The 15439-nt window shown below is 42.2% G+C and overlaps 1 protein-coding gene across 1 annotated transcript in view; it reads left to right on the top strand.

The window, feature by feature from the left end:
• Positions 1-6313, top strand: part of ILDR2 (immunoglobulin-like domain containing receptor 2) — a 55819-nt gene extending 49506 nt beyond the window's left edge. Inside the window, exon 10 of the mRNA XM_012729003.1 lies at positions 735-6313. Coding sequence (XP_012584457.1) covers positions 735-770 — 36 coding nt within the window. The 3' untranslated portion in view covers positions 771-6313. The remainder of the gene's footprint in view (positions 1-734) is intronic.
• Positions 6314-15439: the final 9126 nt, after the last annotated feature.

The raw sequence follows: 15439 nt of genomic DNA, 5'->3' as shown, positions 1-15439 counted from the left end.
ACAGGGTGTTCTATACATGCTTTATGTGCTTCCTCCTCCCCCCTTCCTCCTACCTAGGAGGAAGGTTTGTAATTTGTTCGAAATGCCAGGTTAATCATCCTTTGTAATTGGTCTTCTATACACATTTCTGCCTTCTCTCTTAAGTAGCCCATTCCATCCCACAGCCCCAAACTATGAGCGGTGGACCTGAGAAACCTTGGAGACAGTCAGTCGCACATGTTCACTGTGGGTTATCCAAGGGCCACACCGAGACTGAGTGCTTTTGCCTCTCCTCAGCTACCCTGCCTCTCCTGCCATTTTTCATGATTGCAAGAAGGGCTTTTATGTAGTGTACAAATGTGGGAAGAACATAAATAGAAAAAGGGTTTGACATTATTAGTCCCTAAAAAACAACCAAATGTGTTTTACTGTTTAAATAGAAAAATGAGATGATCTAAGTAGCTTGAGTAGGGAAGGATCTTTTGGGTGATCTCTTTAAGGGGTATCATCCATGCCTGTTGTAGTACTTTAAGTGCTGTGCTTATTCCCAGCAGGGCACGAAAAAGTTATTCTGCCACCTTGGAACTACATTCCCTTAGATATATGTTGGCTTCAGCACCAGTCTATGGAAATGCCCTGGGTCTGGGTGTACCAGCTATAGACTATAGACTCTGCTCAGGGAACCCTCTGTTCTTTGGGGCACTTTCTCTAACTGGCATGTGGTTTAACTTTGGGTTCTTTCTGTTCTTCTTCAGAACGACTTTCCAACCAGGATGTCCCTTGTGGTCTGATGTTGTTTTCAAAACATCTTTCTGGATGACTAGAAATCAAAAGCCGACTACAGGGACAAGACACAAATCTGCGAGCCAGTAGGTCTGGGACCTTTTCTGGAATGGAAGAACATCTTTGTCAAGGGATGGGAGACACCTTTGAGGGAAGTTGATTCCAAACTTCAGTGTCCGTCTAACTAGTTTGAGAAACATATCAACAAAACAACTATGTGTGAGAGCATTCTCACACGTGGCATTTCACACCTAGAGTTCATCCAGTCCCATCATGCTCAACCAAACCTGGATTCCTTTCCAATTCTGACAGAGTTAGCACTGGACTGCTAATTTCCAAATGTTGCTTCTGCCTACCGTATGCTTTTCTCTCCTGCCTGTGCTGTGTCTAAAGAAAGAAGAATTTATTACTGGTATTAGAAGAAGGCCTTTACTGACAACAGAAGATAGCTCAGGCAAAACAGACCTTTTATCCCTGTCACCTCCCAGTCACCAGTCAATTACTGCTGTTACACTAAAACGGGAAGGCCTCCAGTGAGCTCATGACAGTGACCTGCTGGACAACTCCAGAAATGATTTCAGTTTGCTGCTCTGAATGACAGCTCCTGAGCAAAACAAAGGGAATATATCTTTTTGAAAAGCTGTCTAATTGGTATTTCTTTTTCCATTCTTAGAACATTAACAGCTTTTTCTCTTCTGTATGTGTCAACATCTGAATCTTGGACACTAAGGGCTCTCCTTTTCCTCCCCTCTCCTGGACTTTCCACAGATTGGTGCCACACACAGAGCCCCGCCTCCCTCTGCACTCTGATGAGATTATCATCTGGTGCCTTTTGATAAATGTTTAAAATGTACACATGTAAGAGAAGAGGAGGAAAAATAAGAAAGTAGTAATGCAAAACAGAAAAATAAGAAAGAATGTAAGAGGAAGAAAATATATGGCCTCATTTGTTAATTGGGGGCCATATTCCTTGTAAACTCCACTCCATCGTCTTTGGTTTTGTACCTCATTTACTGTGACAACTTTCTGCCAGTCTAGGTGTGCTACTGCAAGACCCCAGGGATACAGAATGGCATCTCTTGGCCTGACTGGGCTGCTGCCCTTGCTGTTTTTTAGACTTGAGGAATAACACTTGCTCAGGAAGAAGCACTTCTAGTCTCACACTGGCCTAAATAATTATTGATTTTGCTGAAATAAGAACCCCAAAGCTATATCTTTTGGATTTTGTAATTTGGATAGATTGCAAAAAGATGGCCACAAATTTCTCATCAAGAAATGCAATCTATTCCTCCCAACTTGAACCCAGGGCGGCCAAGTACACAGGTAGAAACTTGAAAAATTCTTGTGCATGGGGTTTATCTTCTCTTGCTGCTCTTGGGAGCTTTGCAGTCACCAACAGATGAGCAAACATGGACCATTCTGCTGCATAATGAGAGAAACAGGGCCAGTTAACCAGCTACGTTCTGTTATAGTCTCAACTGATTACAAAGACATTGAGTGAGCCCAGGAAGACCAACAGAACTGCCTGGCTGAGCCCAGCCCAAATTGCTGATTCCTGTGTAAGGCATGAGAAGATGATGCAGTCTTTACATGTTCATGTCCCTTCAAGAAAAAGCCACCTTCTCTTTGAGTGAATATTCAGCCTTGAGTCCCCTATTCCATCTCAACTGAGGTATCTCACAGCCTCACTTTCTCAAAGCTTTTTATTCCATACTATTACTGGGGGTACATAATTGTATCTTATCACTAGAGGACAGTGCTGTCTACCACCCCCAGTAGGGATCCATCTCCATCTGTGGATCCATGGGCAACCATGACAAGGTTTCTTCTTCACATCTCCTTGGTCATCTGCAGAGTCACCTGACTGGAACTAGGCCCTATTCTTCAGTACCATTCACTAGTATCCACTGGTATCCATTACTTCATGTATTTGAAGAACTGTTATGAAATAAAGAAGCCCCTGGGTGAGAATGAGAAGGGTGAGTTGGTATCATTGCTTGGAAGAGAACTGGCCTACCAAAGGACTTCCCACTGCTTCTGGCCTGCCCCAGAGGAACCAGGAGGACAGTTCAGCCCAGTACCTGCACTTGCAAGGACTGGAAAGACATGAGCCATAATCCTGGTGCTGACTTTTAACCCTGCTGGTATCCCTGTGCTCTAAAAGCCTAAGTCTGATCTGTCTGTTTGGGCCCCAGTTCAGGTGGAAAGATGGTTAAAACATTATTTCTTAGTCGCCAGCTCTGGATTTCAACTTGCTCAGGCAATTTTGGAGAATATTGGATAGCTGCAGTAGTTATTATTTCCCTATACTGAGCACTGTGTCAGGCTTCTCACCACCAAAGAGCCCCATAGCACCAGCTGCAGAGACCAAAAATATTGCTTTTCTTAGCCAGGGGCATATATGATTTGGGTGAAGGTTGAGGGGAAGCAATGGAAAAGAATTATTAAAATTGGAAACCTGCAATTCCAAAGACAACAGAATTACAGACACAATAAAAATACAAAGATAACAGGCTCCTGAAAGAACCGGGGGACGGGGGGGCAGGCTTGTCCCCTGTAGGACTGTAACATCACCCCAATTTCCAAGTATTCCTTGGAAAAACAAGAAAAACAGCTGTTTCTGGGCATGTGGACAGGAGGTGAGGCAGAGTCAGCATTCTGTAGCACCTCGGCTTTTTCTTACCATGTTCCTTCCTTCCTTCTCCCCAGTAGTGTGCCCTAACAGAGTGCACTTATACGTGTTAGCTTCCTCCCTAGGTTTTCTTGGGGGTACAAGATAAGTCATGGTCTCTGTCCTTGGATGGAGACCCCCCACAACTTAAATGGGGAACTAAGACATGCCCAAGAAAGGGTTAGGATATTTTATGAATTATAACATGAAACATTGCTATGGATAAATTACAGCAAACCCAGGGAATTAAAGTTTTTTTTTATTTAAGTGAGTATATTTTGATATTTAAGTGTTGTGTGTCCCTTCACCTTAGTTAATGTTCAGTCATCTGAAAAACCAATATTCAAAACCAGAATAGGTAGAGGTGAACTGGGAGGGAGAGGGCTGTGAGGCAGAGGACCCTGTGGGATGCTTGTGAGCTGTAGTGTTGGTGAGTCACCACTGAGTCAGAGACACGTGGGGGGGGCATGCCTGCAGGTGGCAAGAGGGGTCCCCTTGTAGCTGAACTGCTTCTCTATGCCATGTTTATGCACATGTAGAAGCTGGGGACATTAGTCATAGAGTGGTCCAGGTCAGCTGGTCCAGCCACACATGCTCACAGGGATAGTGCTACATCTGCTTCTCTAGGCACTTAGGTCTGCAACTTTGAGGGTGCTGCCCACCCTCCTTCACATAGCACAAGACTTGCTGAGATGATGCACCTCAATCCTTCTCACAGGCCTCACTCTGCACCTGGCACAGAACTGTGCCAACTGGGGTGTGGGAAGGGAGCTGACGCTGTCTAGGCTGAACACTCCTCGACACTTCTGTACATACTGCTAAATAGGCCAGAAGACTTCACCCAGGTAATCCGTAGACACAAGGCAACTTTTGAAAGAGGCTGAAGTCATAGACTTGTAATCTTCCTCAACCCCTCCACATTTTTTCCTTGATAGCTGTTGGAATAAACCATTAGTGAAATCACAACCTAATTAACTCTTCAGACTCCAAACTTGTCTTTTACTGGATCAATGTTTCCCAAAGATAATAGCCATAGATTAGTTGATTGCTGTTAAAATGTATTGTTGGACTCTGCATTAAGGATTGAGTCAGGATTTGTTTAAAGTGTATTTCAGGGAAGTCCTGTTTCCAGATGCATTTGGGAAATGCTGCATTAGATTATACTCCTGGTGTACCCTAAACAGCTGGTTCTGAGACTTCCTTGGGTCTTGAAATGTTTTCTTCACATGCCCAGGTGGCGTCTTCTCACTCCCTTGGGTCTGGTAGTGGCAAAGCCCTCAGCAGTCCAGCTGTGAGTGTGGTGACTGATGTGCCAACAGGGGAGAACTGTGTCATGAAGGGAGAGAAGAAAGCTAGGAGCACCCCAGGCAGCCAGTTATAGACATTTCCAATCTTAGAATAGTCACTTGTGACAATCTCAGATGTGGCAACAAGAATTACAGGTAATTTTCTCATTCCCTAGATGCCACCCTGAGTAAAACTTAGATCATGAAAGAAAGACCATCAGGGAGATGTCAGAAAGAAACCATTTGAAGTAAATTACCGGTGTGGTTAGTCAACCCACCTGAAGACCCAAAGCGGTGTGAGCATGAATAATAAAATCTATATAATAGTCCTTCCAGAATCAGATACAGTTTTTGCCCGCATCTTATGTAAGTTTGAAGCTGATTTGGAGGATATAGAGATCAAATTCATCAAACTAGGGCCAGGTACTTAAAGTTCTAAAAGAAAAAAAGAGTGCCTACTTTTTTTTCCTGCCAGGATCCTACCTCCTCTTCACCTGGGAAGTTGAACGATGAAGCGTCAAGTCAGGGCTTTAACATCAGGCAGAGCAAGGATACTGCTGAGCTTTTTGAAGCTGCAGCCTTGGCTTTAGCACTGCCTGAGGGTGATAAGTTGTTAATGCTAATAATATGATAATATGTGTGCATGCTAGTCACAGTGTGTTATTGTTTACAGAACATTTTCACATATGTATTCTCTCATATGATGGCCACATCAACCCCTGTGATTAAAGCAGGGTGGATATTGTGGGCCCATCAAACAGAAGATAAAACTGGGGTTGAAAAATATTTTGTCAAATATTGAAATTATAGAGCCAAGTCTTCTGTCTGCTGAGGATGCTGCCTACTCCTACAATTCCCCTGGGACTGGGATCTGGTTGATTCTCTTCACAGCTAATGACTGGTGACAAGAGTCTTGGACTCTGTTCTCACTCATGTCATCGGTGAAGCTATAAAGACTGACCCAGTTGCTGCTTCGTCCTACCAAGCACCATTCTCAAATGCTGCTTCGAGAGGAGTCTGCTTCACCCAAGGAAAGCTTCATTTTCATTAGCTGTTCTGGAGCATTTGGGGGGGGGGGGGTGGCGAGGCAGGCTTTGACAATAATGTGCTTCAGGTTTTAGAATCCTTGAAGAAGAATTTTGGAACCAAACTACAAAGTACCTAGGCTCATAATTTTGGAGGCTAAGAGTAACCTAATTGGGAGCAAAATAGCTGGCATCTTCACTGCACTTGAGAACTTTAGGTAAAAGTAAGAGGGATCAAATATAAGAGGGTTAGTTAAAAAATGTTTAGCCTCTTGGACTAGACACAGGTAAATGCACTTGGACCTGTTTCTTCTGGGAAAGCTAAAAGAGACACAACTTCTTTCCTACTTTGGCTTTAAGGGAAAGTCACTTTATTAACAAAGGTTAGACTAGATACTATTCCGTGAAAAGTTTCCCTGTGGGAATAAAAACAATGGGACAGAGGAGTTCAGATATCTGCTTCGCCAGCGTCATTGCCCAGTTTTTTTTTGTGCCTTGTCTGTGGCATCAAAATGAAAATGTGTCCCTGTTGCCCGTGTTTTTTTTTTCAGTGTCAAATATAGAGTGAATTTTAGTTGTAATGTTTTAAGCTAAATAAAGCATTTTCATGTACAGTTGTTATCAAGAACTCATAATTCACACAACTGTGGTTAATCATTATCAGATGCGAAATGGCCTGAGCAGGGCAAGAAGGTATCACATAGAAAGTGGCTGTGTGAGATTTTCTGATGTAGGATGTTGGATGGATCCTCCGGGAGGCAAGTCCCGACAGAGCATGATGTATGGAGTTGGATAAGCTACAGAGTTTACAGAGTTGGATAAGCTAAGGCCTACATAAATTCTGTCTTCATTCTTGCTATTCTCCACAGACTAACATTCAGGAAGAGATGAGGACTAGGAAAGATGGCAGGACAATGGGATGGCATCTCACTCATTTTCAAGAATGGCAAGAGCATTTACTTTCTTCCTAGAAGTTACACTTGGGGAAGGGAAGAGGGAAGCTCTTCATGAAGCAACATTTTAAACTCGGAAGCGTTTGGGGAATTCCAAGGTATCGTAATTAAGAAAAGGCAACTTGAATTCTTTCTTAGCAAAAGAAGTAATACCTTCAAAAACAATCTTCTCTTAATGGGCAGGAGTTCTCAAGGGAATTCCAGATTTTAGGATCTTGGCTGATTGGAAACCTTGCCTGAACCACCTGGGCTCCATTTACATCTTTTAGTAAATAACTTTAAAATGTTTACGTTTACATTTAACTTAAAGACAGACCCTAACACAGTTTCTCTGATGTCCTCCTCTGGACTGTCTGCTATTGTTTGAATTCCACACTGCTTTTTCAGCTTTATAAAATACTATGTTTGACTTAAAAAATGTTCTTTAATAGTCACCAACATGCATTCTCTTCACATCTCCCAGAATTTTAATTTCTTCTGTTGAAATCTTTTCCCTTCTTTTTGAAGGAAATTCCTTTAGCAACAGTCTATTGATAGGTTCTGCTATTAGTTGTTTATCTAAAATATTTTATTCTTGTTTTTTGAAAGATAGTTTCACTTTTAGGTCAATAATTCTTTTTCTTCTGCACATCGAAGATGTATTCCACTTCCATTTGGCTTTTATGGTTCCTTTTGAGAAGTTATCTAGCAATCTAATTATCCTTTCTTTATAAGTAATGTTTTAAATAATTTCTCTGTATGTTCTTTTTGTATCTAAATATTCTTTGGTTTAATTAATACATGTCTAGGTATTGGTTTCTTTTGCCTTGGAATCTGTTGCTTCCTGGATTTGTGGATCAGATTTTCTATCAATGATGGGAAGTTCTCACTTAACATATCAAATATTTCTTCTCTTTAGACTCTATTTTCAGAAATCTGATTAAATGTCCTGTGTATTGATTAATCTACCTCTTACAATTTCATCTCTTTATCTCACTGTATTCTGTGTAGTTTCTTCAACTTTATCTTCCAGGTCATTGTTTTTCTCTTTAGTTGACTCTAATCTCTTTCCTTTGAATTTTAATTTTTATTAATATAATCTTTCATTTTTTTTTTTTATTTTTTTTTTAAAGATTTATTTATTTATTCATACAGAACTGGGGTACAGGCCAGAGGCTCAGGGATGGTGAGAGGCTTCACCAGAGACAGAGTGGGGAGCAGAACAGGCAGATTGACGAAGTACACTGCTGAGGGGCGCAGCTGGCGGGTCAGGAGAGGTCTGCCTCGCCATGTGAATCGCCTTTGCGGCAGGCGGGAATTGAACTCATGCGGAAGTGGCTTCAGATTCTCAGTGCTGTGCTTTAACCCGCTGCGCCACCAGGGAGGGCCCCTAATCTTTCATTTTTTTTTTTTAACTCCATTTATTTCTTTGTAAAATATGTGTAGTCACTGTTGATTGTCCTGCTCCTGACTCTTATACAAATTTCCTTCTAATTTTTTGGAATATACTATTTGTATTAAAGTCATAATTTATAGCCAGTAATTCTGATACTTCAGTCTTTGAGGGCTTAGTTTTGAAATGTGTTACTCCCTGGATTGTGGATTTCTTGTTTCACTCATGATTTCTTGTTTCCTTATATATTTCATAGTATTTTACTGTGGTCTAATACCATATCACATTGTTACCACTCAAAAAAGGTCTTTCTTACTCCATAGGTGTCATCCATCTGCCCATTATAACTCTCTCTTTATATGTACAACAGATTTGGAGGGTTCAAGCAGACTGAGTGGTTTGAGTGAAGGCATTGAAGTACTAAGTGGGTGAATTCAAGAAGGTATGTATCTTCTGACGTACCTTGTATATCCCTCTGCTGCAAGCTTCTAAATGGAAATGAGCCCAGGCAAGGGGAAAGCAGGAAACTTTAGCTAGAGTTCAGTTTGAATATTATAAACTAATCACTCTTTTAATTACAGAAATAAGACTATAGGTGATTGGGGGTTAATAGTAAACAGAGGCCATTTATTATTCAAAAGGGACTGAGATGGATTAGAATAAGGCAGTTGTGTTGGGGGATTGAAGTGGAAGACTTAATATTTTTTGCCACCCAATGTTTTGCATTTAAACAAATGTACATCATGGTTTTATAGTCTTTCAACTCAAGAAATAGTCTGCATTTTAATCATTAGGCTGATTTCAGGTTCAGAAAAATCTTGGCAGAAACATCCTAATAATACTCATCATACCATCTAAGTAGAAGTTATATTTTGTGTTGAATTGGTTTTAATCATTTCCTGAAGGCTTATCCCGTAAGGAGAGATGACTCAGATGTGGAAGGAGGTGGGGGGTAGCTGACAAGTCCAGCGGAGGGGAGAGTGAGTGAATCAGACACGCCATCTAGTGGCACGGGTCCACGGAAATGCCTCTAACGCGGCCTCCCAGGACTCAAGGTGTCCAGAAGAGGTGTATCTCAAATTGCTTAGAGAGAGTTATTCTTAAAGGCTATGCATGAATTCACTTTTAGAAATAAAATTAAATGCATTAGGAGTTCTTCACTTTAAAATGGTGAGGTTTTATGTATGTTCACAAGGCTAAAACATATTGTGCTCAGATCAGACATCTGTGGGTACCATGGCAGGGAAGACCTCATGTTTCTTGCTTGGAACCAAGTGGGAATGAGACACATGCCTCTTTTGATTAAAAGCTACTTTAGAGTGTTTTTGAACTTCATTGATGTGCGTTGTGAAGGCAGGTCAAATTCCGATGCTACAGAATTGTAGTGAGCCTGTTTTCTCACTAAACTAAAATTATATCATTGAACTTTGTTCCCAAAGGAACTAAAAAGTCTCTGCCTCTCAATGTTAAGAGATCGATTTATCTCTCTCTCTGCTTTTGCTTTCTCTCGTTCTCTCTCTTTCCCCCTCATTCTCTCATTCTCATTCATTATTTTTCTCACTCTCTAAAAATCCAAGCAAAGATTCCAGTCTCTTAAGTTAAAAAGCCACGGTGTCTTGTTTGTTAAAACAATTCTGGACCTTAGAAAATATTTTCTTAAATCTTCATTTTGTGGACAGCAGCCTAGCACCAATAGTTTCTTCCTGCTTCACTGAGACCCCCCCCCACCCCCTACCCAGATGTCCAGTCTCCCATAGAACAAAGCTAGAGAGACACACAGGCCAACTTGTGTTTAGCGCTATTCTCATAAAAGCCCTTTGTTCCACTAAGTGGGGTTCACTGATAATGGATGGACATCAATACCAACACTGCACCCACAATGCAGTGATTTAGACAGCTGACTTTTGTCACTCTTTCAGACCTGGGAGGCAGTCTTCATTTTACTTGTAATATTTTAATTTTTTAACTAAAGTATAATTGACATAAAACATTAGTGTCAGGTGGACACTATAATGAGTTGCTATTTGTACATAATGAGAAGTCTCCCGAAGTTTCAGTCATAATTTTTTGGTTGCAAATGACAGAAAGCTCCATGGACCAACTGAAGAAAAAAAAAATAGGGGAGGACGAAGGCTGTTTATTAAAGAGATCCTAAGGTTGTTCCCAGGATGAAAAAAGAGTAGTAGGAGCTGAGGGAAACCTGAATCTTGACATAGTCAGCTGTTCTTTGCCAGCCCTCACACCTATTTGTCCTTTTACATCTCTATTTCCAGCCACGACAGATTTTCTCTATAAGGCATAAACACAGCTATTAGCAGCCCAATTCTGCAGCTCATGTGATAAGGGAGGCAAGGCCTTTCCCCATGAGAACAACCCCGCAGGAAAGCATGGCACACCCTATGCTCAATCTTTATGGCTAGAGACATGACAAGTGACCAGGAAGATGAGATCTTGTGATAAACGATGAGGCAGGGACATTTCTCCAGAGGAGAAAGGGAGAGATTAGTAGTAACAGTGAAAAGGGGGTGCCTGGCACCTCCATGATACCTTCTCTCCCCTGAAGCTTCCTGGGACAGAGAATTCCCTAAGCAGCTGAGCTTCAGAGCAAAAAATGGTTACTAGGAGCTCTATGTTTGAGAGATAATTTGTCTCACAAGTCCTCATTTTACTTGTAATCTTTTAAATTTTTTTAACTAGGGTATAATTGGCATAAAACATTAGTGTCAGCTGTACACTATAATGAGTTGCTATTTGTATAGTATGCGAAATGACCTCCACAATAGGTTTAGTTAACATCCTCACCACTGAGTAAAAAAGTTCACTGTCTTGTGATGAGAACTTTGAGGACGTCCTCTGTTAGCAGCTTTCAAATATGCACCATGGTGTTGTGAACTATAATCATCATGTTGCACATGATATCCTCATAAATTATTTATTTGGAATTATTTATTCCAATTATTTATAATTGGAAGTTTGCACCTTTTGCCCCATTTCATCCATTACAAGATGGACTTGTAATATTCCCCTGCCCCCCACCACCTCTTGTGTCCCCTCACCCTTTACCCTCCCCCTTAATCTCAGAGCCCTCAGTGTTCATAGATGTCCACTGTTTTTTTCCAGTTTTACAGCACCCAGTTATCAGCTATGTGAGTGTCCAGTATTTGTTGTTACTTTTGGACTTGCTTTACTAGACTGAATTCTCTCAATTTAGTTCTCGATTTAATTCAACCTTAATTCTCTCAATTCTCTCTTAATTCCCTCCATTTTGTTGAAAATGACTCATTTCATCTGTTCTTATGGCTACACTGTACTCCATAGTGTGGCTGTGCCACATCTTCTTGACCCAGTTGTCATTTAGAACATTTAGCTGTTTCCATGCCCTGGCTATTGTCAATAATGTTGCTATGAACACTCGGGAACACGTGGGCTTCTGTCTTGATGGTTTCATATTCTTTGGATAGATATTCAAAAGTCAGATTGCTAGTATTTCCACTTTCAGATTTTTTTTTTTAAATCATACAAGAACTAGGGTACAGGCCAGAGGTGTGAGAGTGAGAGGATTCACCAGAGACAGAGTAGAGAGCAGAACAGGCAGATCCACTGAAATACACTGCTGAGGGGAGCAGTGGGTGGGTCAGGAGAGGTCTGCTGCACCATGTGGGTCAGCTCCCTGGACAGGGATCCAGATAACTTCACAGTACTGTGCTTTAAGCCATTGTGCCACAGGGAGGGCCCTCTACTTTCCCTTTTTAAGGTGACTCCAAAATTCTTTCCATAATGGTTATATCAGTTGACATTCCCACAAAGTAAGAGGGTTCCTTTTTCTTTGCATCCACTCCAACACTTCTTGTTGGAGGACTTTTTAGTATGTGCTATTCTCACGGGTGTGAGATGGTGTCTCGTTGTGATTTTAGCCTGCGTCTCTCTCATTAGAAGCAACAACGAATATTTTTTCATATGTCTTTTGGCCTTCTAGTTATCTTCTTTGGAATCTTGTTCTTTACGGTGTGAAAAGAGAAAAATGTTTGCCTAGATATTTGCACTGTAAAACTTGCAAAGGATAAAAGAGAACTACTTAGCTCTCACTCACGAGAAAGGACAGTGGCAGGAGGCACTGCTGACTCCTACTGACATCAGGGGGCTGCATGCTGTGCTCCCCCCCACACACACACAAGCTAAAAAAAACTCCCCCCCACACACACACAAGCTAAAAAAAACTCTAAACAGCAGCATGTGTTTTACCCAAGGAAGCAGGCCTGAACACATATGCAGCCACACTGCCTCTTGGTGATGAACCTCAGTTATGAAATGCCAAGCCCGAATAACACATGGTTCAGTTGAAATGAAGAATCCTGGCAAGACTAAGGTCACTGTCACTTTATGGATCTCATTGGTACTCTTGACACCATGTCAGGTGCCTTAGAACATACGCCGGCAATCTGTGACCCCACCCTGCCTGTCACTGCTGCTTTGGTGCCAGTTTCTACTTCCTGGCTATGTTCTCACATGCTGATTCCTTTGTAGCACTGAATACACCATGTTGTTTTGCATCTCTTTGCCTTCCTCTCCCTCTCCCTGTTCAACACATTCTTACAGACACATCCTCTAGCAAGCCCTGCTCTCACCAGACAGCTCAGAGCCTTGGTTTCAAGCTTCACTGCAACATACATCCTGTTGCTGCATTTAACACATTCATCCAAAATGATCTCTTTTTGAGTCTACCTACCAAGTGGAACATAAATCCTTTGAAAATGTTCTTTTTCTGTTACTTTCAAGTCACTGAGGTGCATAGCACACCTAACTAGCTTAAGTAAACCAAAGCAAGATCATTGTATTATCCTCAAAAAGCTCAGATCTCAGGAAGGCCGGGAAGCAGTCACTCCTATGTGGGCTGAAATGCCCAGACTTATCCATCCAGGTCACATCTCAGCCAGTATAAAAGCTCTCAACCTCTGTAAGGCTTTCCTCCACCCAGATCTGAGTACAGAGGTTAGAAACTTTTGAAAGGGGCTTGCCAAGATACTGGTCACTTTTATAGAGACAGACAATTTTGGAGGGATTTGGAGAGGTTCTTAGCTAATATAATTACAGCTTTTGGAGGTAGCAACACCCGAGGTTCCACACTGCTTGCCAACCACAGCTGCGCTCTCCAACCAGCTTTTTTTTTTTTAAAGATTTATTTATTCATGCATACAGAATTAGAGTATAGGTCAGAGGAGCAGAAACAGTGAGAAGATTCACTAGAGATAGAATGGGGAGCAGAACACGCAGATCAACAAAGGATACTGCTGAGGGGGTCAGTGGGCAAAACAGGAGAGGTCTGCTGCACCATGTGGGTCAGCTCCCTGCCTCAGATTGAATTCATGCTGAAGCAGTTGCAGCTAGCTTTGTAGTGCTGCACTTTAACCTGTTATGCCTCCAGGGAGGGCCCCCAGCTAAGATTTAATAGGCAATGAGCAGGCCCTCCTTGGTGGTGCAGCAGGTTAAAGTGCAGCACTAAGAAGCTAAAGCCACTTTAGCATGAGTTCGATCCCTGCCCCGGAGGTGATCCACATGGCACGGCAGACCTCTCCTGACCAGCCCCACTGCTCCCCTCAGCAGTGTACTTTATTGAACTGCCTATTAAAAAAAGAAAAAGGCATTGAGCTTCAAGACAGTGCTTTGACTGGGACATGAAAAGGACAGCCAGCCCACAGGGCTCAGCCATGTGAGTATGTTTTCATCAGCACCTAGTCCTCTAACTCAAGTGAACCACCAAGAAGTAAGTGTGAGACATCAGGATTGGGCAACGTGGGACTTGAAAGACATCCTGCCTGGGCAGTGAGAAACTGAAGCACTGAGAGAAACCCACTCAGTCGCTGGTGGGCCCACGTCAGCTCCCCACACTCACTACGTCCATTCCCCACACTCACGCATAACTGAGCTTCCATTTCTTTCCATTTAAAAGGCAACAAATAAGTGTGATTAGTGGAAAACATCAATGTTACAAGCACTCTCCAGCGTCTTTCTTCTTTCTTCAGTGCACACCAAACCTGATCAGCCAGGTCACCTGCAATTTTGAAGTGTTAAACAAGGTTATGAGAGAGATAAGTACCCAGGGAATCCTGGCATGATAGATTCACATGAGGGAGAGAAGGAGAAGAGCATGGGAGAGACAAGGGGAAAAGGTAACGGTTGGGATGAGCTTGAAGAATTTGGAAGGGGCTGGAGCGTAAGTGAATTAATTGGGCTTTTTGTGCCAATTAACCTCTGTGACTATCACCTGAGGCCTTGCAGAAGGTGCTTGGGAGTGTGGGGGGGACATGCATGCCTGATAGGGGATACCTGGAGCATGGTGGGGCGTGTATGAGTGTGCACACCTGAACCTAGAGGCCAGGGATATGAGGGTGGCCACTCAGAGGGATGGCCATGAGGAAGACGAGTGTGAGACCATGCGAGAACGCCATGGGGATACCAGGAAGAAGTATAAAGATATGCAGCCTCCCAGCCCTCTACACCCCCCTGCCTGCCCTGCAATTGGTTGCCCCATGACAGGAGGAAAGAAAGTACACTTGGGTTGTGGCCATCATTTGAGATCTTGAAGGACATATGAAAATAGGATTTTAGAGATTTTGTTGATGTTGCGGTGGTGAATATAATCCCCTCTGGCATTTTTTGGGGAAATTGAGTATGGGCCAAGATGAAGCCATGAGCTAAACTGGCTACAACCACTAAAAACAAAAACATACAAAGTATTAGCAAGACTCCATGTTGTCATCTAGCACCAAGGGATTTTTTTTTTATTACAAAGTTTATTTTTACATCATTTTGCACATTTTTTTTTTTTTACATCTCGATTGTAATCCCCGCAGGTTTCCCATCACCAAATCACCCCTGTAGCACCAAGGGATTTTTGAGTGAATTTTTTGTGGTATCTTCATGTTGGACATGAAAATCAGAGGAAGAAAGACCAGGATGCCCTATTATGCATGGTTAAGAGAAGGGCTAACAGTATTGGGAATCCCCACATTGCACAGTCTCTCCCTGACTCCTGTCAGCTAGTCCTGGCTGCCTAGAATATTATCTTCTACTTCAATAGAATTTGAGATTTTTGTGCATGGTTATCTGACTGTCATAACTCCTCTGTGAGGAAAGAACAGGCATTTCTCCACACTCTATAATTTGTGTGTGTGTGTGTTGGGGAGAATTGAAATCACAGATAGGGAATGGATTTCATGAAGTGACTTTAAAAGAAAATAATAATGGCAAATGGCACTACCCCCCAGGTCTCCTGAATTCTGGCTCGTTTCCTCATGACACTTAATTCTTGCTTTGTAATAAGTGTACAGATTGTGGAATTTCATATGAAAAGGAAGTGCAGTGAGAAGGAA

The sequence above is a fragment of the Condylura cristata genome, unplaced genomic scaffold, assembly GCF_000260355.1.
Source record: "Condylura cristata isolate star-nosed mole 26May11 unplaced genomic scaffold, ConCri1.0 scaffold00024, whole genome shotgun sequence".
Classification (NCBI taxonomy): domain Eukaryota; kingdom Metazoa; phylum Chordata; class Mammalia; order Eulipotyphla; family Talpidae; genus Condylura; species Condylura cristata.
Note: the sequence above shows the minus strand (reverse complement) of the source record. Positions and strands in the feature narration are given on the sequence as shown.